This window comes from Stigmatopora argus, chromosome 9 (assembly GCF_051989625.1).
Source record: "Stigmatopora argus isolate UIUO_Sarg chromosome 9, RoL_Sarg_1.0, whole genome shotgun sequence".
Classification (NCBI taxonomy): domain Eukaryota; kingdom Metazoa; phylum Chordata; class Actinopteri; order Syngnathiformes; family Syngnathidae; genus Stigmatopora; species Stigmatopora argus.
This window is the reverse complement of record NC_135395.1, coordinates 15,862,589-15,886,805: the sequence shown is the minus strand read 5'-3', so window position 1 is coordinate 15,886,805 and position 24,217 is coordinate 15,862,589. Positions and strand designations below refer to the sequence as shown.

At 38.4% G+C, this 24,217-nt stretch overlaps 2 protein-coding genes across 3 annotated transcripts; one reads left to right on the top strand and one right to left on the bottom strand.

The window, feature by feature from the left end:
* Positions 1-2,038: 2,038 nt before the first annotated feature.
* LOC144082624 (moesin a-like) lies at positions 2,039-15,780 on the bottom strand. 2 transcript variants are annotated; one of them, XM_077609897.1, is made up of 19 exons: positions 15,456-15,780; positions 15,216-15,382; positions 11,464-11,506; positions 11,357-11,383; positions 11,214-11,273; positions 10,583-10,630; positions 10,276-10,359; positions 10,120-10,215; positions 9,509-9,631; positions 8,730-8,881; positions 8,559-8,642; positions 8,346-8,492; positions 6,796-6,892; positions 6,260-6,423; positions 5,990-6,120; positions 5,691-5,851; positions 4,991-5,083; positions 3,326-3,559; positions 2,039-2,494 (listed from the first exon to the last, which is right to left on the bottom strand). In XM_077609897.1, exons 2-19 carry the CDS (start codon positions 15,221-15,223, stop codon positions 2,330-2,332), a joined length of 1,917 nt encoding a protein of 638 aa, XP_077466023.1. In that variant the 5' UTR covers positions 15,224-15,382; positions 15,456-15,780; the 3' UTR covers positions 2,039-2,329. The 2 variants fall into 2 exon arrangements, with proteins under 2 accessions (XP_077466023.1, XP_077466024.1); XM_077609898.1 differs by lacking the exons at positions 8,559-8,642; positions 8,730-8,881; positions 9,509-9,631; ... (6 more) ...; positions 15,216-15,382; positions 15,456-15,780 and having other exon boundaries at positions 6,260-6,337; positions 8,346-8,485.
* On the top strand, positions 15,236-21,871 carry LOC144082626 (zinc finger C4H2 domain-containing protein). Its single transcript, XM_077609899.1, has 5 exons — positions 15,236-15,465; positions 17,269-17,440; positions 17,555-17,727; positions 20,603-20,765; positions 21,172-21,871. The coding sequence occupies exons 1-5, from the start codon at positions 15,413-15,415 to the stop codon at positions 21,283-21,285; spliced, it is 675 nt and encodes a 224-aa protein (XP_077466025.1). The 5' UTR covers positions 15,236-15,412; the 3' UTR covers positions 21,286-21,871.
* Positions 21,872-24,217: the final 2,346 nt, after the last annotated feature.

The window sequence follows — 24,217 nt, the reverse complement described above, 5'->3', positions numbered from 1 at the left end:
TATGGAACTGATAAAAGGAATCCATTGTATAAGGGGGGTCGTAAGACACCTCTCATCAATGGTGCTTCCGACCTCTCTTTCAAACCATCTGTCAGTGAAAAGAGGTCAGCGGAGGCTGTAGTTGATCACGCCGGGATTAAATGCTCGCCACTCACACCATGTGTACAGAGGAAAGGTTGGCAGCATCGTCACTCACGCTATCACATTGTGGTATGTGATAAACAACACCCTGGCTGGGAAGAGGAAGCGGCAGTGGGTCATCAAACCTCCAGAGAAGGTCATCAGTTCTCACAACCATTCCATGGACACCATTCTTATTTAGGAAAGCATGAGAAAAGCAGTGAGCTCCCCCAAGACAGCCCTACCCACACCGCAAGTTAGAAAGAATCATCCACTTGGCACTTCCACAATAAAAAAAAAAAAAAAGTGGTTTTAAACACTGGATTTTAAAACAAAATCCCAATTACTTGGCTAGAATACACATTTAATGGTAAATTATTGAATGCAAATAGGTTGTCCACTTGTATTCTAAAGGTGTCTACATTGGTTTTCGGCCTCATGATCCCTCGTGAGTAGAAACTTAATCTTTCACTTTGCTTAAGGGCTCTGTGGCCATTTAATGTTACAAATTGAATATACTATTCATCTAGGGCCAGTGTCTGAAATGGATCCTCAAGTCAGACTTTAATTTTTGTGGCTAACTCCCACCTCTGTTCCCCTATAAACTTGCTGTTCCAGTTGGTATTTACATCTTGTCTGGAAAACCTGGCTGAGAGATATGCGCACTTGCAGGTTTTTAAGCTCTCAGATCAGGCATCTGATATGTGACCATTAAGTACTTTGGTGTTAATATTTTATACTTGAGAGCCATAAACAAAGATAAATAGAGCTCCCAAAGTCGTGCTCTTTTAGTAAGAGTAGATGTTAGCGAGTCTCCCATGAGATGACAATTTAAAGAAAGCATCTTTTCAGAAAGATGCCTCTAAATCAGAGAACATAAAGAGCAACAACAGACCCTTTGGGGGATGTGATAAAATAGCTGTAATTCTGAATAAGTGTGAGCTTGGTTCATTTATTATAGCCGCGCTAATGAAATCAGCACTGATGGACAGAGAGACAGCAAAGATAAAGATGTCAGTGAAATGAAAGGAGGGTCACTTGGAATGAAAGGGCCAGGCTGAGTTACACGAACTGAAATTAGGGTCAATGTGCCAAGAACCCGGCCGGCAAGGATTCCAGTTATTGTTTTTACCATTCTGCACTGGAATGAAAAGTCTTGTGTGTGGAATTTAAACAGATATTCAGAAGATTCACAGAACATGTAACAGTTGCTAATATGGGCTGTAATACAGTCTGATTGACTACTAATTCCTTTCAGTTCAATTAAAGAATAATGCTAAACTGCAACAATATTGATTGACCCATCTCCAAAAAAGTGTACAGTGACAGTCTTTTACTGCAAACTCCAAAGAAACACAAATGCAGGAGACATAAACTACCAATAAAAAGGTTTGGTCATACGTTTTCATGATATCAAATAAGACACAAGAGAAAAAAAATAGTCAAGATTTTTGTAGTTGAAATGACTATCTTATCTTGAGCATTTTCCTATTAGTAATTCCAATTGTTTTTGTGAAGTGTATTATTTGGCACATAAAAGAGAATTTGAGGTAAAAAAAAAAAACGTGCAATCGGCGAGAACAAGATGAACGACTTACTTTAAATGCCAGAACTGCAGTTGTATTATTCATAGGAGATAAAAATAAAAAGGTAAATAAACCGGAAAGGACTACGTGGAGACATCATACACGCTAACACAAACTCATGAGATTCAATACTACTCTGTAATTCCGACTGCTCAGTTTTCACTGACACTGTCAGAAGTTGTTTTTTCACGTTTGTTTGTAAGAGATAGTTACGTAAAACTAAATATTTACGCCTAAAATGACTAGACAGTGAAAACTAGCGTAAATATTAAAAACCATCAGATTAGGTTGACCATTATAAATTACCTAATCAGTAAAATAATAACTCTCTGTCAGAGCTCATAAAACCAGACTTTATTAAGTTTAAAAATGCAGAAGACATTAAATCTGATAAAGATTATGACACTAATTAGGTGCGGGTATACTCAATGATATAGTTTGGTATATATTTGGAGTAAGGTCATTTTCCTCACAGACTCATGTAAAATCAAGATTGAAAATCAAGGACAGTTACAGTGTGCTATTTGTTGTCATGTTGCAACTACTCATCAATCTGAGATATAATACTTGCATCTATTCAATACGGCTCGACTTCTAATTCACTCTCTACAGTGGACTTTTTCTCACATGGACTCAAATTCATCAATGCGCTGTTTGGTGTTGCCCTGACGAATCTTACGAAGGGTTTTGTATTTGTCACGACCAGCCTTTACATTTTCAGCATGGATCAGGTCATTTGGGGTCTTTTTGCTCTCGTCTACGGCTCGAGCGAGCTCAGTACTCAGAAACTGAAAGGGAACACAAACACACAGAAAATGAAATGCTCATAGCTGAAACTACCGAGAATCCTCAGCTCTCTCTCTCTCTTCCCGCACCCATGTTCCCCCCTCAGTCCCAATTTGACAACATTCTTTTGTCCGTAGTTATTAAATCCAATTTTGTATTGGAGATTCTATGCAACATCCAACTGTATTTTGCTTGAGAGATAAAGTCCAATTTTCTCTGTGGATGACTTGCAGCATGAATAAAACCACTCGAATGAGAAAATACCTGCAAAAATGTTCAATTATGCAGAGTGCACTTAGTTCTTGGAAAAACATGCTTTTGGGAAGGGCAGATTAAATTGTCACTTAACTGCACAATTAAAACCATATACTCTGTGGTTTAATAGAATACCCAAAAAATAAAGGGCACCACAATGTGCATCAGAAGGTGATTAAGGATATTTTTTTGCTCCTTGACAGTACAGCATCAATTGATCCTGAATCAGTTCAACCATAAAATATGAAGTTGCGTAAATTTATGTTACTGCCATTGCTGTATTATAATAGAGTAAATATTAGGGATGCATTAAAAGTTAATGTTGTTGATCCATTACTGGTAACATTTTTGTAATTATCGCAGAAATCTAAGTCAAAAAGTTGTATTAATTTAATGGGTACACACGCAGACATAATGGACAAATAATTTAAGACCAAACTAGTCTGAATATCCAACCCTTATGAATACCATACACTTTAAATTTCAGAGGTTTCAGTGATGGTCAGATACACAATATCTAAATCCCAATAATATGGCCGCAAAATCATGGAGTTGCTTCTATATTTGTGTAACCATACCTTCAAATTTTTCTGCAGTCTCTGGTTCTTCTGGGCCTCTGTTATTCTTTCCTCTTCACTGCGGTCTCGTACAGTGCCAGGAGACATTAACTCAGCACTCGCCTCTGCGCTGCTCTCATCTGTCTCGTCGTGATCATGCATGTGAGTGTGAACAGAATCCTGGATGTGGATTCCCATTATTTTAGACTTCAGCTCTTCTTTTGTTCGCTCTAAATCAGCTTCAACCATCATCGCCTGTCAATAGACAAGATAAAAAATTGTAATTTTATCAACTCCCTGGGAGAATGTTACGCTATTTTTAACGTGGCCCGTGCCCATCATTCATTCATTCATCTTCCATACTGCGCATCCTCGTAAGGCTTGCGGGGGTTGCCAGAGCCTATCCCAACTGACTTCGGGCGAAAGGACAAAACCATAGACTGGTCACCGACCAGTCCTAGGGTACAGAGAGAGACAAATGACCATCCACACTCACAATCTTACCACCACCAGCAGGAATATATATATATATATATATATATATATATTCATCATATTTTCATCATGAAAGTCTTCAATGTCATATTGACAGCAACATGAGTACATGAGTACTATATATTGTAAAATAAAACATTTTCACTTGGGGTGTGAAAAGAAAAATGAAAGCAATGATCTGTTGTTATTAAAAAAAACAGGTACTGAAAGAATATTTGGCAGTCAATCATAAAATGAATGGATTTCAAAAGAAGAAAAACTGGATGAAAAAACATGGGAAATGAATTCAGGTCATTTTGACCCATGTTGTCCATTAGAAGGAATGCACGTACGTTGTGCATCAATGGATTAAAAAGAAAGGCAAGGTAGGGATGTGTTGTGGAGGTAGAACCTCAGTTTGAGGGGGACAGCAGAGATAGGTTTGTTGTTATGTTGCCATTGTTACGGTCAAACGTAAAGCATCCTGTGTTCATTGTAGTCTAACACTTCCTTGCCATCCTCACATTGTCTGATCAGACACTACAATAAAATAAAATACATAAAAAAAGAAGAAAAAAACAGCTGCTGTGACGGCATGGCACACACAGTTCAAGTTCAATTTATAGTTCCGTGAGATTGAATTACTACTGTTGTGTGTGTAATAGAAACAAAATGCACAGTTCAATCAATTAGTAAACAGTGCTTCATAAGCGATTGATTCTGAAAAATCCTGTTGTCATTGCAATCACATCAAATATTTCAAACATGCACAGTACTTCTTATGTATTTTAAAATTAGTTCGTGAGTAACTGAAGTAGTAATTTATTATCAGTACAAGAACAGAGAAATCATGTTGAATATATTTTTTATAAATGCAGGTAAATGTAATATCATGTAAGTGAGCATATGCACAATTTAAGCAAATGCACTCATTATCAATTGCAGAGACACAGCCATTAATATTTTTGAAATACCAAAAATCACACATTTTAATCTAGGATCAAATGTTGGATGCAATAATAATAAGTTTCCTGGACTGTGGCTTATGTTATCTCTCCATAAATTCTCAAATCAATGAAATTCATGCCTCGGATTGGATTTCTTCTATCTATTATAGCTCATACCGTGTTCATTTAATAGTGTCAGACATCCTTCTTAGCTCATTCTTGATTCACCCTTTATCTGGCTTTTGCTTCTTCCATTAATTCTCACCCTTTTCTGCCATCTCATTGCCTCCTCATCCTTTTTCTTCTTGGCATCTTCCAGCTGGGAGATTTTTGTTGTAAGCTCTGCCAGCTCAGTGGCCTATCCACATGTGCACACAAATGGGCAAAGAGTTAAGAGGGCTCCTGATCTAAGGTCACTGTGTTCTGTCTGTCATGACAATTGTCGTGTGTGTGTGTGTGTGTGAATGTGTGTGTGTGTGTGTATATGTCTTTGTGAGTGAGCGTGTACGCGGTTGCGTATGCAGTCTCTTGGAATACAGCATGCAGAATCAAATTTGGAATATTTTCACTTCATAAATCCCCCAAAATACCTACTTTTATCATTAAAAACAGTAGCGTTGTAGTACCACTATTTTCTTTTGAAATTAGTCACAATAGTGAAGGAGTACAAGGTAGAGACTAGCTGGACACGTTAAGGTGCCAAAGAGGCTAAGAGATGCCCTCAAAAGAGATGAAAAAAAGACTGTTCAATTTAGAAAGTGACACCCGTTCTCTGGCAGATATTAGTAGCCTTTTTCACAACCGGGAACAAAATATATAGGAGCCAGCGGATACAAGTATGTGGGTGATGACATGCATGAACAAATGCCTTTAAAACGTATATAGTACTTCAAATATTGTGTCCATAGATGAGGTTGTTAAGATATAATCTATTTTTGGCACACTTCTAAAGAGTGGAGACATACCAGCTCTTCCTGACTCTTCATGTCAGACAGGGGATGTTGAAGCAGAGCCTCTTTTGCCTGCATTGCAGCCCTATGGTCATTGTCCAGGCTGAGAGCTTCCTCCTGTGCAAGTGCCTTCTCCTTCTCTAATTCAAGCGCCCTGCGGGTTTGCTCCTCCAGCTCTAAAATACAACAACCACAGTACAGATACTATACACTGTAAATTCCCAAACCATGAATATTTCAATGTGGGAAGACCCTTTTTAATTTTTAAATGTTCCCAAACAGAAAAAATTGTTGTATTTTAAAAGTTGTCAGACCAGCTTGAGCTCTCTTTGTCTGCTCTTCAATCTGTCGCAATCGCTCCATCAGCTCCATAGTCTCACGAGCAATCTTCTCTGTTTCCTTCTCAGCATTTTCGCGCTTTTTTTTCTCACTTTCAAGGAGAGCCCTGACAGGAGAATTGTGCATAAATACACATCTGAAACAACTGCATCCCCTGACAGCTCTTTTTGAGTGCAGAGAACACACTTTAACTCTGGGGGAAAAAAAGAAACAAAAAGAGAGAAGTCCTTATTGCTGCTTTTTACCTCTCCATCTGCCTCTTGCTCTTCTCCTCCTTTGCCTGGGCCTTCATCTGCTGCACTTCGATGGTGTCCGGTTTGCGTCTGCGCATGTACAAGTCATGATTCCCCATACACAGTGCCAGTATACGTTTGTTGATGCGAAGACGGGGTACATAGAAAACAAAGTCCTTAAATACAAAAAGCATGGATTATTTATAGTTTGATTCACGACACAAATTCTTAGCATCTACTTTATTGCTTGGTTGTGATGTAGTGCATCTACAAAAAATGTGTTAGTTATGAAAAATAAGTGCTCATCAGTGAAATTATTTAACTGCAAACTGAGATTCAGGCATATGGGAAAATGATAATTTTCTATGGTTGTTTGATTGTATTTAGTGATTTGAATTGTATTTGGCAAAAAAAATCGAACATATTGTCATTCTATTTATCTGTATGTGATCAAATTCCTTTTGCCTAAAGAAACAATAATAAAAACAGGCCACTCAATATGTACCATATACTATATATCATATTCTTTTTTTTAAGCCATTTCATACCGGAGATTTCTTGTCAATAGGTTTAATGACGAACTTCTTGTCATTGAAGGAAATGTTCCTGATCTCACTCCATGGGAAGCCAATCTTTGGAGTTAGCCTGCAATATTGGAATTCATTATCACGTTGATCATCACGAGAGTCATGGGTATTTAGGAGCCTATCCCAACTGTCTATTGCAGAAGGTGAAGTACACCCTGAACTAGGTGTCAAATAGCCATTCACGCAAACACTCATACCTACAAACTATTTTGAAGTGTTCAATCAGCCTAATATGCATGTTTTTGGAATGTTGGAGGAAGCCAGAGTACCCGGAGAAAAATCACGCAGGTATGGGGAGAACATGCAAACTCCACACAGGACGATTGAAACCCACCGGGGATTGAGCCCTTGATCTCAGGACTGTGAGGTGGACACACTAACCACTGTTCAAATCCTGTCCAATAAAATTAATCTAGCCGAGGTTAAAGCCAATTAAGATGGAGGAACATCGAAAAAACACGGTGCTCCTGAGCTCAATTTTGAGCTTCCTGACAGAGGCTATGAATAAGTTTTTCATATTGTCATTGTCGAGTGGTATGTGTAGAATTTTGAGAAGTAAAATGAATTAATTCAATTTTGGAAAGTGGCTGCAATCTCATAAAATGTGAAAAAGTGAAGTGCGATACATAATTTCTGGATGCACTGAAATCAGAAAGCTATCTTATTCTATTTTACTCCATCCCATCAAATCAATCTGGCCCAACCAGATTCATTTTTGAATGGAGTTTTATATACATATTTTCTAAATGTCATGCTTTTGCAAGCATTGGTCAGTGGAGAACAAGACCGTCGATATTAACTTAAATATTTTTTTAACCCATTACTAGATAAGTGTTCTAAAAAAAAATTCTCCTCCAAACTGCTGATCTTCAAAATATTCATTAAATTTAAGTGCACCTGAGATAGATTGATGCAAAATGAAAAACAGTCATATGGTCTGTTGAGTCCACAAATAATTATGGGAAATCATGGGAATCGTTTGTTGAGTCAATTAAAATAAATAAATAAATAAAATATTGTTATTAACCATTTTTAATATGTATATATATTTTTAACATCTTAATCATTATTCTATTTTTTATCTTGATTTTTACTAATTAAAGTAGATTGGACGTCCAGGACCATCAGTGGCAGCCAATGAGTTCAATGAGTGCCTTCATTCATTCATTTTCCATATCGCTTATCCTCACAAGGGTTGCGAGAGGTGCTGGAGCCTATCCCAGCTAAATATGCGCACCAGGCAGGGGACACCCTGAAACGGTGCCCAGGCAATCACAGGGTGAAAGGAGATGGACAACCTTTCATGCTCACACTCATACCTAGGGGCAATTTAGAGTGTTCAACCAGCCTACCCTGCATGTTTTTGGGATGTGGGAGGAAATCGGAGTACCTGGAGAAAACCCATCAAAAGTTTTGACCCCTTTTTGCCCAGCTGTATTTGTAAATAACAACTACAGTACAAAAAATAGAGGGAGTTTGAAGATTGTCCTAGGTGAGTGTTGAAGACCTACTTGTCCTTGTTGTCATATATGTTGAGGCCTAGGGCATCCACTCCCAACCACAGCTCAGTTCCTTTCTTGTTCTTGATACTGAAGTAGTTGACTCCATACATCTCTAGATCCTGGGCTATCTTCAGGTATTCCACGATAGCATCCTCCCTGTGACAAAGAATCATGGCATTGAATTACTTATTTGCAAGGAGGGATAGATTGACTTTGGGTTACCTTAGCATTCCCTTGTGCTCTTGATGCCACACTTGAATTCTTTCCTCCCACTGATTGTTATTCAGTTTGTGCTGCTCTAAAACCCTGGATTTATCATTGGTGACAAGACACTAGTTAGAATTCAGATGGCTGAAAAAGATAAAGTTTGTATCCAGAAGATGGCCTGCCTACCTTTGGGGAAGCAGCTTCTCTCTTGTTAGGTAGCCTGGTACATGATAATCTTTCCTGAAGTCTCCGTGTTTGACCTGAACTGCATATGAGGCTAAAAGCACAGCAGACTCGGGTGGACAGTAAATGTCGTCATTTAGGATGCTCTCTTTTACCTGAAGCAAAAACGATTGCAGTCTCCCATTGCTGGTATTCATATCATTATACAGTAACTCACACAGAAAAGAACATGTCTCTTCTGAAGTTTATTTGAAGCCCATGGTGCCATTTCTGTGCATGGAAATTCCCTGGTGAAAAACTGAGGAGAGTTACCCTAAGCCTGAGCTGCCAGCAAACCCCTGAAGGTTTTTTTGACATCTGTCTTTGGTGAGATACTTGCGTTGCTGGTGCATCTACAAGTCATTCATTCATCCATTCATCTTTGGTACCACGCAATATCGTAAGGGTTGGGGGAAGGGGGGGTTTGCAGGAGCCTGTCCCAGCTGACTTCGGGTGGGAGGCAAACTACACCCTAGACTGGCTGCCAGTTTACGACAGGGCAGCCCATCTACAAGTCACCATTGGAAAATCTAAACTAATTAGTTGAACATATTTGTTTTTCTTGTCAGTGTTGGACTTGTACTTTTAACATGCAAAAAAGAAATGTATCTGTTATAGGCATTTGGAATACCCTATAGTGGACGATTATTTCTAAACAAATTTTTATTGAAATATTAAAACGCAAAGAAATTCCAGTTTTTGCATGCTATAACATCACTAAAATTGTTTGTGTGTTTACTAACCTGCAGAAAGAAAAGACGTTGTGTTGCCTCCTGAATGAGTTCTTCTACAACATCCTCAGGGTAAAATTTGGCCCTGAACTTAATCAACAGAGGGTTGTCCCTCTTCACATCTTGGGTGGTCACCTGGGATTGATACCCCACAACAAAGGGATGAACATAGCAAGCAACTAATTAACCTCAATGGATCGACAATATCACGTTCATTTGCGAGCATCTGTCGGGGGTAGGAGGTGGTTTGGCCATGTGAGACATAAAGGCAAGTTGATAAAAAGGGCCCTATTTTCGTAGACTGTGCCCGTATGTTTGGTATCAAGGTGCAAATTTATTTTCCCGTCATGTGTTTTGGAATTCAGTAGACCAGTCTGGGCCAATACAGATGGACTAGCGTAGCAAGGATGTGTCCTATGTACGTGATCAGATCCAGCCGTTGGGGAAAACATTTTTTCTCCTACCAGATAATGGAAAATTTGCGCTAACAAACATGGCCTTGTTGATGGGAATGAAAACAAGCTTGCTTATTTATTTGAACAAGTCATCATATCCAGGGCATCCCACCCTTTTTTTGAAGCGGGAACTTGCATGAAAATAGGGCCCATGAACTTTCTTCTTACCCTTTTGTTGAGCCTTAGCCAGGTAGAGAAGCTTTTGCTGTCCTGGTACTGAAGACCGAAGAACCAAGTTTCCCTCAGCCCAATAGTTTTCACGATCTAAACAGAACAATGGCTCACATAAATGTTCAGAGGGGTTTTATTTTTTTAAGGTGGTACCTGATCGAAAAGCTGTTTGCCTGTGGTGCTGGGCAAGATGGCAAATTCCAGCTCGGCATCCATACTCGTCACCCGAACATTTATCTGCCAAAAAAACACAATACACAGGAGAAACACATTCTGTTACACAATCATGTGTCATTGCAAAATATGAATATGATGAGCAACAACCTATCTGAAAAAGAATACATTACTTTTAATCTAATCTCTATTGTCTACTAATATCATTGTAGGTTCTGTTGAACTAAAGTTTGTATCTTTTTCTGGTTTTTGGACAGAACAAAAGACCAAAAAGAGTGTTTCTTACATTTTTCTGTTCAACCAGGAGCATCCACTCACAAGAGGTTGGTGGAGGCTATAATAAAAAAAATGAAACCCACAGTAGATTTTTAGATGGGGTTCATTCTATCGTAAATATTCTATCTGTATTATGAATGAGTAAAAAATAGGAGAAGGAAAAAATACTGGTATTATTACAGTTAAAAATCAATACACCAGAAAAAGTTATAAAACAATTACAATGATGATTTGAATTTTTTTAAATGAAAGTGTACACTAAGCAGTTGGGCATTAGGTGCCAATTTTTACATTTGAATATGATGGAAATCACTGTACGTATATCGATATCTCCAATTAACACACAGTATTCAGTTTATTTGTTGCATCATGCACAATGGGGGAAAATGGTTTCTAAAAGCAAGGCACTTCTATCAAAGACAAAAATAACCTTGAATGTGTATTGCAACACTTACAGTTGCCATGAATCTTTTGGCTAACAGAGCAAGTACTATGTACCTGCTCCATTTTATATTACAGAGATTTATTTTTAACTGCCATACTGTACATGTTAATTACAAATCCGTAATGGAACAGCATAATAAACCCCCAAAATATGTTTTCCAAAACGTGGAAACAAACAATGAAAAGTTTCTACTCACAGTTGACATTTTTCTTCTGTAGTAAAAGAATTCTTCCAGTAGTTGCTTGTCGCCTTTTCTCTGTGGAGTCATATGAAACTGCTTGCAATACCAACACGGATTAGATCGAGTGAAAAAAAGACCATTGTATTGTTCCCAAGTACCTCTCTCTCATTTAATCCAATGGCAGCCTGGGGCCCAAGCATTGCTTAGAGGCACACTTCATCTGACAGCATTTCTTCAAATACAACTTTGATCAAGTATCACTTACCCTGGTATGAATCTCTTGTCTTCCACAATAGCGACTTTTCCTCCATCTAAAATAAAGAATGATTGTTTTCCTTTGATATCCAATGTATTAACAGGAGATGAGAAATCTAGATCTGAATCAACATCGCCCACTGGGCACTGTTTTCGGATGTTTTGATGTATTTATGTACTCACCACCAAAACTTGATTTTTTTTCCTGATTGAAAATAATTAAAAATCTTCCACTTAGTCTGAGATTTAATTGTGATGAGTATGAGCTATCCTTGGAGCGAATTTAGCCCTGCATAAGAGAATAGTGGGTAAGTCGCAAGCCTTTCCGGAGAAGGTTGAAGACGTTATTGTGGTGGCTGTTTTCATTTAAAGGTACTCTTACAGTAGTGTGCGATGCACATGAGAAGTCTCCTGCCATAAATGATAGAGTAGCCAGACGTTTAATCACTACATCTGCAAATTGTCATTCTTGAAGCTTCATTTCTATGCGATTTGGCGAACAGTGTGACATGTGTTTGGCTAAGGAGAATGACAAGATTTGCTGTCTCTGGCTTCAAAATTCAGGATCGTGCATCAACCAAAACTTTTTCTCATCTGTGATTCAGAGGAATAAGCATCTCCTTAAAGAATCTTGTGGATGAACCTTTTGGTTGGTTCAAGTTCTTGAAGGGGACAGGGCTTAGAAAAGGGGGTGGCATTCTTTACATCAGGGTTCCCAAATCAGTTTTTCTGTGCACTAAATGCTCTTTGATGGAAGCCGGTTGGGATTCCTCTTCATCACTTGTGGGGTTCATAAAAATAGATCAATTGTCTGTCACTGTGTAGAGCATGAATTGCTTGAATTTTACTGTATTTGGAAGGGCACGGAGAGGAGAAGTGGGAAGCTGCGAAATTCATTTGCACACTACGTCATTACAATTAGACTAAACTTTTTAGCATTACAAAATAACTCATAGATTAAAAAAAGCCCAGTGACTCATCCCGCTGTTATTATTATTATGATCATTTTCATATTTTGTATATTGCAACAATTTTTCCATTTGGTTACTAGTAACTAAAAAGGCTTGTTCTGATCGCTGGTTCGAAGTTCTCACACCAAGAAGAGTTTCTATCTCCACAGTAACATTTTACTCATGCAAAATTTCCATTTTGAATTAGATTGCAGTGGTTTATTGTATATAGTACCTGAAGTAGGGCTTTAATTATTTATTTTTGCTGTCTAGTTGCTAGGTTTAGTTGTGAAGTATACAAGAGTGAGTCACTACACACTTTGCCCTTGCGGGCCATTTATTGGGGGGTGGCTGACTTATAGCTTTGTTGGGTGGCGGACATCAACATATCATCATGTTTCATTCATTTTGCTAGGCTAGGGGATAGTTACGTTTTGTAACATGTCATGTTTGTTGGGGCACAGCCATAATGCTACAGATGTGCTGAGTGTACTTTTGTTTGAATGGATTTTACTGCATTTTTTCCCAACAGATGCATCATGCCCAACGATTCATTTAAAAACCAGGGGAGGAAGGCAGAGAACAGATAATGATAAACACATTCATTACATCATCATGTTCTCAAGTCAGGGTCACCAATATGATGCTTGCATGTATAATGTCCCAGGATGACATGACGAGCCTGGTGAAAATGAAATTATACTTGCAAGGGTTCACAGAAATAACTTATTGTATAATGATATCAATTTGTATTCTATCTTGGAAGATTTATTGATATTTATTGTGAGAAACCATAACACATGTCAGTGTCTTCACATTGATGAATATCTTTCATTTTTAATAGCTGTTAAGTGTTGGCTTTTGCAGGTTTAGTTTGCATTTCTAGTCTTGGCTTTTTCCCCTGTGAGAAAAAATGGGTCCTAAGAAAGACGGTGCAATGAAGGGTACACATTTTTTCCCCGGTAACGTAGTAACCCTCTATTTTAGAAGCGTGATAGGTAACCCCTGAAATAGAGGGTTACCATTCTAGGGTTAATCACGTTTTATTTGTATTTACCTTTTTTGCGCAGGTGCCTTTTGTTGTTATAGCATTTTGGCTGTTAGAACTCAGCAAGATGTCTTCATTGTTTATGGAAGATTTTCTCTTTTTCTCTTATAAACTCTAAGCAATGTTACTTCTTATTCTTTGCTAATTTTAAATCATGTTTTATTTCTCTGCCCATTATAGATCTTTTTGAGTCCATTTGTATCTTTATAAAATCCTGGAAAAGTCATGAACATGCAGTTAAAGGCATTCCTGGATGAACATGATGTTCTGCAGACCTTCCAGTCTGGTTTTAAAACCCTACAGAACACAGAGCTTGCTTTATTAAGAGTTTTTAAATGATATCCTCCTGGAAAATAGCCCTGGCGACAAAGGGCATGTGGAGAAATTTGAACAGGCAGGTGCTAAAACTATTAAATGGGCATGTGGACCAGCAACCATCATCGGCTATCATGCCACCACATCCGGCAGTAGCTCCCAATGTTCAAAATTCGAAATTTCATTTGTTGCTGAAATATATTATCGTACTTTCCAGTTGGTAGAGGATTACGAAAGGGACTAGTAGTATTTTGGACTGGTTGCCAGTGCATCTGTCTTTAAGTATGTTGTGGGGCTATTGATCACCTTTCCTTAAAATACTGATATTTTTTATGGCCATTTGGAACCAAATAAGATCTGAGGAAAATAACAATTTCTATGAAAACAAGTTATTAATTCCCATATAATTTGCCAATATTAAAAAATAAACCATATTGTAAGAGCCATAAAACTGAGTCATGCTGATGACAAAATGGTCTTCACAAAGCTGCAATTGTACAAGTGTTTTCTACATAGTTATATATTTTTGAGTACTGACGTCAGTCTAAAAGAAAAGCTTAGAGACACTACAGAATGAATATATGTACTCATTCATTCATGGCGGGCCGGCGGATTGAGTGGTTAGCCCGTCGGCCCCACAGCTCTGGGGTCCTGGGTTCAAATCCAGGTCGGTCCACCTGTGTGGAGTTTGGATGTTTTCCCCAGGCCTACATAGGTTTTCTCCGGGTACTCCGGTTTCCTCCTACATTCCAAAAACATGCATCATAGGCTGATTGGACACTCGAAATTGCCCATGGGTATGAGTGTGAGCGTGAATGGTTGTCCATCTCCTCGTGCACTGCAACCGGCTGGGGACACTCTGAATTTGTGGCCAGCCAATCGCAGGGCACAGGGAAACGGACAACCATTCACGTTCAAACTCATACCTAGGGGCGATCTAGAGTGTTCAACTTGCCTACCATGCATGTTTTTGGGATGTGGGAGGAAATCGGAGTACCGGGAGAAAACCCACGCAAGCCCAGGGAGAACATGCAAACTCCACACCAGAACTGTGAGGCTGACGCACTAACCTGAGTGGGTTTTCTCCGGGTACTCCGATTTCCAAAAACATGCATGGTAGGCTGATTGGACACTCTAAATTGCCCCTAGGCATGGGTGTGAGTGTGAATGGTTGTCTGTCTCCTTGTGCCCTGTGATTGGCTGGCCACTGATTCAGGGTGTCCCCCGCCTCTGGCCCGAAGTCAGCTGGGATAGGCTCCAGCACCCCCCTGCGACCCTAATTAGGATAAAGTGGTTCATAAAATGAGATGAGAAAATCATTTAGAAATTTTCTAACATAAATTAATTAGGAAACCTGTATTCATCTTACACAATTAACTGTACAGTTGACAATGGAAGTATTGGTACAATTATTGCATTTTTTTTACTTGCTGTGTTTTTAATATTACCTCAGCCATTTTAGAGGGAAGTAGTCTTCCTGTTCTGGTCTTGTTTCGCCACGACTTCACCTTGTTCGAGCGTGCCCGTGTGCGCGATCCCGTCAACTATTTTCCTTCTTTTTTTCTTCTTCTTCATCATCAACAAGAGAAGACCACCCGGCAACACGGCGGCCCCATCTGGGTGACGATTCAAGAAATTTCTTCACCATGACGGACGAGCAAGAAATCATGTGCAAGTTAGAAAACATACTGGATGTACGGTAAGGCTGCAAAACATGGCAAAAGACGACCAGGCTGATGTTTGAGAAAGGTCAGCGAATGCAACACGAGCCCCCCTTTGGCTGCTTTGTTACCATGTTAGCTAACGGGGGCTAGCGGCTGCCCGTGCTGCTTCACCGGTAAAACGAAAGAACATCGCATTGTTTATTTGCCCCGTGTTATGTCGCTGTAGGAGACACAGGTGTTCTAATCATCCATTCATCATCAGTCCAGATGTTTAGGACATTCCGGATGTGGTCTAGTCTCCATGGCGCGCTTGAGCTAGCGAATTAGCCATCATCATTCTGTCAGTTTGGGACCCATTGCACGTTGAGTGCTGGCTGACTGCCACGCACTGATCTGAATGCCATATGAATAATACATTTTTATAAACTTGCAGCTGTAGATCTTGCTTAGATTGTGTGATTTTTTTCCACTACGATCAGACAATTTCAGCCTGCGTGTTATGATGCTAACTATGACATTGATGCAGTTGCATTGACAGTCCTTTGTCTATCTGACTACTGTACACGAAAAGGCAATGATAATTTGACAGACTTCAGATATAACCCAAACTTCGTGGTTATCATCTGTTGTTACCACGGAAACCACATTTCCCGATTGTCGACAAGTCTTGAATCAATTCTATCAAAGTTGCAATAGAATATTTACACATATTTTACATACCAATCTCATTGGTACGGGTAACAGATATTTCAAACTAAAGCCATCATATTTTTCTTAGTCTTGCTGTTATTACTGGAAAGTTGACAATTTCCCATAGCCTAAAGCTGAAATATTTTAATCAAACAGCATCAGTCAACTAAAAATAAATTGAATGGGACCGACCACAAGCTGGTTTTAGTTATGAATCAACATAGCATGTAACATCACTGCTACATTTATCATGATTTTAGTGAAATAATTGAATTCCTGGCCCACCGATGGTGCATAGGTTCTTCCACCTGACTTCGGTGCGGACAGACTGGGTTCGATTCTCATTTGTGAGTGGTTGTCCGTTTAACTGGGACAGGCTTCAGCACCCCCCGCGACCCTTGTGAGGATAAGAAGTTCGGAAAATGAATGAATTTAATACCTTGCCACGTCCTGAATTATTTAACCAACCCCTAAATCTAGTTGAAAAGTCTTAAAAAAACATTACATTCATTGTTTTAAAAAAGGCCTTAATTCGCATTAAAATGTCTTGAATTTTATATTCAAAGTCTAAAAAATATTTAGTTCATTAATTTAATTATTTAATTAAACACAGTTTATCATGTTAAATACGATTATTAAATTAACTTACCTAAAATATAAAATACTGTAATACTCAACAATAGGAAAGAAAAAAAAGATTCTCCTTAGCATCTCTGAGATGCAAATGATTAATTTAAATATATTAGCATGTTTATTTTAAATGCTCTATAATTTATGATGCTTTCACTTTTGCCACCTGGAGTATGATGTCATATGAAATGTGACGTCATGGTGATTTGAGTATCGTATTTTTTTATTACTAATACTAAATAGCTAAAGTATATGTATTAGTCCAAAATTGCCTTCATTTCTTTCATTAATAGTTTATTACATGCCGCTCTTAACCTCGTTGTGTCATATGTCTGTACCATCCTAAACTGATAACTTTTAAATTTTTACTATTTTGAGGACCACTTTAAATACTTGAAGTTTTGGGCCCTTATCTACCATGTAAGAATCACTTTCTGACATGGTTGTTTACAGGTTACTACTTACTGATTTTCTCTTGTGAACAAAATTCACCAAGTGTCCTATTCTTGTGCCAACAGGAACAAAACAGTCCAAATGCAGAAGATCAAGTCTCGTCTGAAGATTGAGTTTGAGGCGTTGGAGTCTGAAGAGAAGCATCTAAAAGAGTACAAGCAAGAAATGGATCTCCTCCTGCAGGAAAAGATGGCACATGTTGAGGAGCTCCGACTCATACATGCGGATATCAACGTGGTGAGTACAAACAGGAACATAGCATGTGCTACAGGAAAATTGCTATTTAGATGCAATATATTCCCACAGAAATCTCCAAATGTACATCTTACTTTGATTTTTGTTTTACAAAAGATGGAGAGCACAATAAAGCAGTCTGAAAATGACCTGAACAAGCTGTTAGAAACAACTCGCCGCCTCCATGATGAGTACAAACCTCTTAAGGAGCATGTTGATGCACTGAGAATGACTTTGGGGCTGCACAGACTGCCTCACCTCAGTGAAGAAGAGGAGAAGCTATCTCTGGAGTCAGTATTTTACACACACACACGTATTTGTAGACATACCACATTTGTGGAAGGGTATCACACATGACTTACTGCAGGGGTGTTCAAACTTTTATGCTCCAAGATCTACTTTTCAAGGAGTTAACCTTCCACGGTCTATCTTTTTTTTTTTTACAGGCTACTGACAAAGCTCAGCAATTATGTAAAAAAACACAAGTTCCATGTACCTTGCAATGAAAATTTACAGTAGCTGACTCCCCTGTGTATGACTTTAACTTTTAATTGAAAGTATCTGTCTCCCCAATTGAACCTGGAAAATGGTTCCACTTGAGAGAAGCCCAAATAACAAAAGTTCCTGCATTGAATTTAGTCTTACCGATTTTGGCAGCCAGTAGCCACACAATTGTAAACCTGTGAGCGTGATGCTCTGGTCTGTTAAGTTGAAAAAGCATCACAAGCTCTTTAAACTATAAGAGTCTCTGACCTTTTAGTTTTTTATGGTTGTGAAGAAAGGTTTTACCTCCAATTCAAAATTTTACAGGGTGGCAGTGCAGTGAAGCCTGCACTAGACAGATTATTTCTCCTTCAAGTTAGTACTGACTCCTGAGTCTATAGTTTTTTATACCAATTAGGAAGCTTCTAAAATGGATGAGTGGTAAACACTTTTACAGAAGCTGGATTAGTTTTTCCTGTCTAATATTTCTACATTAGAGAAACATGTAGAGTGAACAGTAAAGGTCCAAGCACCTTAGGTGATCGACAAGTGCAGTTTAAACCACTTTAAGAAAGTTCCTTCTGTCCTTGATAAATTGGGGGAAAAAATTGATGGCCTGTCATCTCAAAGGTTGCACTTTGATCTAATGAGTGCCAGAGAGATGACACCTGAAGTAACACGGATGTCATAAGCTACTTTTGCGAGTGATCTCAGTTTTATGATGCCTTCTAGTAAATCTGTTGTAAGAAGCGATTTTTTTTGTAGCTTTTTTAAATTAAAAGAATCATTGGAAATGGGTCTATGACACTCACGTGTGAGCTATTACAGTCTAAAGGTTGCCCTCTACTGGCTAACCCGTCACCTACAGGCAACTCGTAGTCTACAAGTAGCAATAATTCCGCACTGCCTTTACTTGGCAATATCCTAACTTCCAGAAGGCAGCCCTCTACTGGCCAACTCTTAGTCATTATTCCGCAATTAGTTAAATCAGGCTTGATACAAAAAAAATGCTTCAAGGATCGATAGATACTGGTCCTAGCTACATGGCCACCTAATTTCAAGCCAATCAGTTCACGAATGACATAGGACTAGGACTATAAAGTTAGTGTACACAAGAACAACAACCTGAGTAGAGACTTGAAATGCCTTCAGCCTCTTATAAGTTGGGAAACCTCAAGCGTAAAGTAAATAACCTTAAATGACTGGCACTCTTATCAAAAAGTACATTTCCAACAAATGGTAGAACATCCGTAAACACGTGTAATGATTCAGCTGTAGCTTTGAGAAGTTTGAGAGGAAAAAAACAAGGGTGAAAAGACAACTCTGAAAACCTTCACAAGCATCGAATAGTGATTATATTGTCCTCTAGGGGAACTGAAAAACGTGATGGCAAGTGGTGAGTTCCACTTTCACAGTAACATGTTTGAGGTGAAAATAATTTTTAAAAAAGAAATCACCAATGCCGAGCCTCATAAAAAAAACATAGATCAGTACCTGGGAAATGGAAATTTTTAGTTTCCATGCGTTTAAACTTTGCTGACTTGTTTGGATCAGTTAAATTCAATGTACATATTCATTACCGACTTGTGTGAAACGCAGCAATCAGGCTCTGCTCAATTGAGCAGGTCAATACTGTCTGGAGGAGTTCTGCCTAAGCAGATGTGTGCGTTGAAGCAGGATAAAGCAGTTCATTTGGAGTCTATTTTTCTAAAGCAAGGTTCTCTAAACCAGTCCTCATGGGCCGCTGTGGGTCTCTGTTCAACCCAATGACTTTCCAGTTAGAATAAAATTCTTCATCCCCTATATCCCTTTGTTGAATAGTTCGAAGACCCCTGATCTAAAAGGTTGTTGGCTGGCTAAATCAGGAACCTTTTAAATATTTTCTGTAGAGCTGCAATGTTGTAATTGAGAAGCTCTTGGCAAAATTGGTTGATCAACTCTTTGTTTTTGTAACTAGGGTGCTGGTTACCTTTATTCTGCTCTCCGTTTCACAATGCTGCAAGACTGCAGGCATATCTTACTAGTAGAAAAGTAATTCTGTAATGTTCTCTTTTCAACAAGTGCCTACTGAAATTATATTTGAAGGTGTGATAGAGTAACTTGGAAGAAAATTAAGTCACACCTTATATCTGTTGGGTGTTAAGAATATTTTCTAATACACCCAGCGAGAGTGACATGCACACCAAAATGAGCTATTGGTTTGCTCCAAAAAAATACAATTGAGATAATAATACATTCAAATGCATTGAAAACGTAATATTCTAATTTATGTTGTGTTAAACAAATTCATTAATACATGGTACATTGATGGATAGGGGGCCTCTTAGATGTATTCCACTGTGAATTGGACTTCATCACAAACCTATTTCGAGAGAAACCAGAGAGAATAATGAAAGAGGATATCACTTTTTTTAGGGGGAAAATGCGCCAGAGGGGCATAAAAACCAAGGCAAAATTTATTCCTAGCCCTCCATGCTCGGAACAAAGACACTCACATTAACTCAGGCAAACACTCTCACTAGGAGTGTACTTTGGCCAATAGTTTTACATTAAGAAGAGGGGAGGGGGGGAAAGAATGTGAGCTCGTATTCTTTGTGGTGATGTATAATGGGATAGAGGTTTGTGATATCCTGCAAATGAGACTAACAGCCGGGCTCGTTGTGTCTGTCTTGCCTCCGCTAGTTACTTTGAGAAGCAAAAAGCAGAGTGGCAAAAGGAGCCTCATGAGCCAGCTATCCCAGAATCCCTTGCTGCCGCAGCAGCGGCGGCACAGCAGCTTCAGGTGTCCCGCAAACAAGATGCCCGTCAAACCGCCACTTTCCGACAGCAACCACCACCCATGAAGGTATTTATCAGTCCCAAAACAACAAAGGGGGAAAATTAATTGTTCAATATGTTAGTACTCAAAACAGTATGGGATACATATTCATGAATATAATATGGATTCGGAATGTAAAAAAATCATGTCTTCCAACCCTGCCAGACAATCCTCTCAGCGTTTAATAGTAAATGTTCTACTGTACTGAATAAAAATACACTGGCTATGTTACAGGCTAAGAAATTGCAAAGAAATAAAATGTTTTGCATTACATTCTGGTTGAGAAATGACAACGGTTTGCCTTACTTGGATTCATTTTCTGCTAGGCTGAACATAAAAACATGACTATTAAATTTAATACGCTATGGACTTGAAGTCCCATTTTCGATTGTCTTTAGACTAAACAAGACTGTCCCTTTCATTCTCACTCTAGGCTTGCCTCTCGTGCCACCAGCAGATTCACCGCAATGCACCCATCTGTCCCTTGTGCAAGGCCAAGAGCCGCTCACGCAACCCTAAGAAGCCCAAAAGGAAACCGGATGAGTAGATTCCTAACAAGCTACAGTATTTACTCCAAAAACTGGCCCAATTTGCTGATCTTGAATCAGTCATATGCACAGTTGTGCCAGAGCTAGGCATTAGGAAGAATCCCTCACACTTTGAATAAATGTTTTATTAGTATTATACTTCATTCAATATCAGTCTAGCACTAAGCCAGGTTTGGATCCTATATACGTTGTGTGTTTCTATCTGTGTTTTTGCTGTATTAATATGTAACTGTATAGTCTCCCTTATTAGGTTTATTATCGCTCAATCGTGTTCCGCCAATAGAAGTTAACAAAATAGTCATTGGTAATCATCCTGTTTATTGCCTTAGATAGTGTATTGAAAGTTCAGTTCGGTTTTTGAGTCCGTTGCATGCGTGCATCCGTGGTTGTCAAATGTGATTTGTGGCCCTAAACATGAATACAATAGGTTTAATTGCTACATGAAATGAAATGTTGTTTTAATGTTTACAATGGGAAAGTGACCTTCGACCCATACGTGGAGAAACCGGCAGAAGTACTTGCTTTAAATTTGGTTCTAAGTTTTCATACGATGATATGGGAATAAATGTTTCTTTTGTACTAAAATGTGTCTTATTCAAACCCCACAAGTCAAATCATGACCTCAAAATGTAAATCAAGCCACAACGTTTTGGACTTGCATTTACCGTATAGTATTCCTTTTATTATCCTTGCAGCTGCACCGCCCGAGCAAAGTTCTTTTTCTTCCACTTCTCCAAGACACGTTCTGTGTGCAGTTTTAATCAAAGGCAAAGTGACTTCGCATTGTTTCACCAGCCGTGAGAAGGTGACAAAGAAAACCACGTCACACAGAATGGTCAAATGCGGATGGGGAAAAGGACAACAATCCTAAAATCAACAATTTGAATGGCAGACCTGTAAAACGTGAACTGCCATCAAAGTCAACCCATCCTTACCTGGGTTTAAAAAATCATTTAATCATTTTACGTGTTATCTTTCTAACAAACTAGTGTAAACAACAGATTTTATATAACAGTATTCAGTTTTTTCTTGTTCATATATATATATATATATAAATATATATATCAATATATATATATATATATATATATAAATATATATATCAATATATATATATATATATATAAATATATATATAAATATATATATATATATATATATATATAAATATATATATAAATATATATATATATATATATATATAAATATATATATATATATATATATATATATATATATATATATATATATATATATATATATATATATATATATATATATATAAATATAAGACATGCAAGCACATATGATCTAATGAGGCATCTGGTGAGTATTTGTAGTAACATGTGAATGAAATGAAGCTATTGGACCTTAAGGTTTGTGTGGCCAGCATAATATGATTCCATAAGGACATCTTTGACTCCACCTTAACATTGTCCCTCACTCTTACAAGTGCTCTGCCTGTCGTGTCTGCTGCTATCTGTCTGAAAAAGGACAGCGAGGTCCTGCTAAATGAGTTCCTGTAGTGTTTTTGTCACGGTAACCCCTCATTTCATCTGTTGCCAGGGCAACTCCACGTTCCTTCGTAGTTGCTAAGGAGACCACAGGTTGCTGTGACCCGCATATTTCCACAAAATAGTTCCTCCCAAATCCAGAGAGGGGCATTGGAGGGCGACCAGGCGTTTTCGAAAAACTCGGCTAACAAGCTCACATCACAGGAAAAAAAATTGTGGAAAATGGTCTAACAGCATTAGATTAAACATGTCTCCAGGAGATATCAATATTAGAGATGTTTGGATTGAAGCCATTTAGTGCATGGGTGTATTTAGTCTCCCTTGCACTGTCTGGTACCGCAATTGTGTCTTCGTTCTGATAAAAGTTTTCAAGGCCACAGAAATCTGTTACTCCTAACACGGACCACAGTGGGAAACAGGAAGCATATACGCACAGCGTGAACGTCAGCCAGAGTACACAAAACTCGAGGAAAAGGCAGAATCGGATTCATTTGCTTTCAATTTTGCTATACAGAATGTGCTTGCTGTCATCTTGACCCCAAGCGTGAAATAGGACCAAAGTGGAGCAGGCTTTTACTTGAAATCTTTGAGGAGGCTGCTAAATCACAAGGTCCTCAGAGGCCTTTGATGGATTTGGTTCAAGACATAAAAAAAATGTAAAATAAAAAAAATCAACTTTCCGTCCATTTTTAACCAAAGAATTTCAGTGTAGACATGCTCAATTTAATCAACCTTTTACTACACTGCAATCATGTCACAATCATAGGAAAAAAACATCAACTCCTTGATAAACTACTACTACATAAGAGCTCACAGCTGTGCCATATTCATCATCAGGACAATCCAGAACCAAATGTTTATTTTACAACCTGACAAAAGCATGAGACATAAATAAAAATATGTCAGACTCACCAGATATGTTGATTAATAAAAGCAAGTGCACAGACTGTGTCACTTATGTATTTTTTCAAATCCAAACCTGGCTGCAAGGGATTTTGTTTATGACATGCCATCAGATGATGGAAAAATGCTGATATTATTTTTGGAGGACTGAGAAATCCACTTTGTTAAATTACTAAAAGTTTGCGATATTGTATCTTGGGCAGAATTCTAAATGGTCAGGGGAAGTTTGATGATCATAGTTAAAAGTACAGGATAAAATCTAATTTGGTTCTATCTGGTGGCGATTTGAACATGTTTGATATTGGAACGTTGTTCATTCATGTATTTTCAATAATGATTTTACTAGTCAGGGTCACCTCACAGTTCTGGGGTGGTGGGTTTGATCCCAGGTCAGTCCTCACTGTGCGGGGTTTGCATGTTCTCCTCGGGCTTGTGTGGGTTTTTTCCAGGTACTCTGGTTTCCACCCACATCCCCAAAATGTGCAGGGTAGGCTGGTTGAACAGTGTAAATCAG

What these genes read in the sequence shown, in the direction of transcription:
- LOC144082624 (XM_077609897.1), bottom strand. An exon ending in GAGCACAAGGGAATGCTAAG is followed by an intron (nt 8,493 to 8,558) that starts GTAACCCAAAGT and finishes TCTTTGTCACAG; the next exon opens with GGAGGATGCTATCGTGGAAT. An exon ending in GACAAAGAGAGCTCAAGCTG is followed by an intron (nt 5,852 to 5,989) that starts GTCTGACAACTT and finishes GTTGTATTTTAG; the next exon opens with AGCTGGAGGAGCAAACCCGC.
- LOC144082626 (XM_077609899.1), top strand. Translation starts at nt 15,413, where the DNA reads ATGACGGACGAGCAAGAAATCATGTGCAAGTTAGAAAACATACTGGAT. An exon ending in TACATGCGGATATCAACGTG is followed by an intron (nt 17,441 to 17,554) that starts GTGAGTACAAAC and finishes GTTTTACAAAAG; the next exon opens with ATGGAGAGCACAATAAAGCA. An exon ending in GAGGAGAAGCTATCTCTGGA is followed by an intron (nt 17,728 to 20,602) that starts GTCAGTATTTTA and finishes TGCCTCCGCTAG; the next exon opens with TTACTTTGAGAAGCAAAAAG.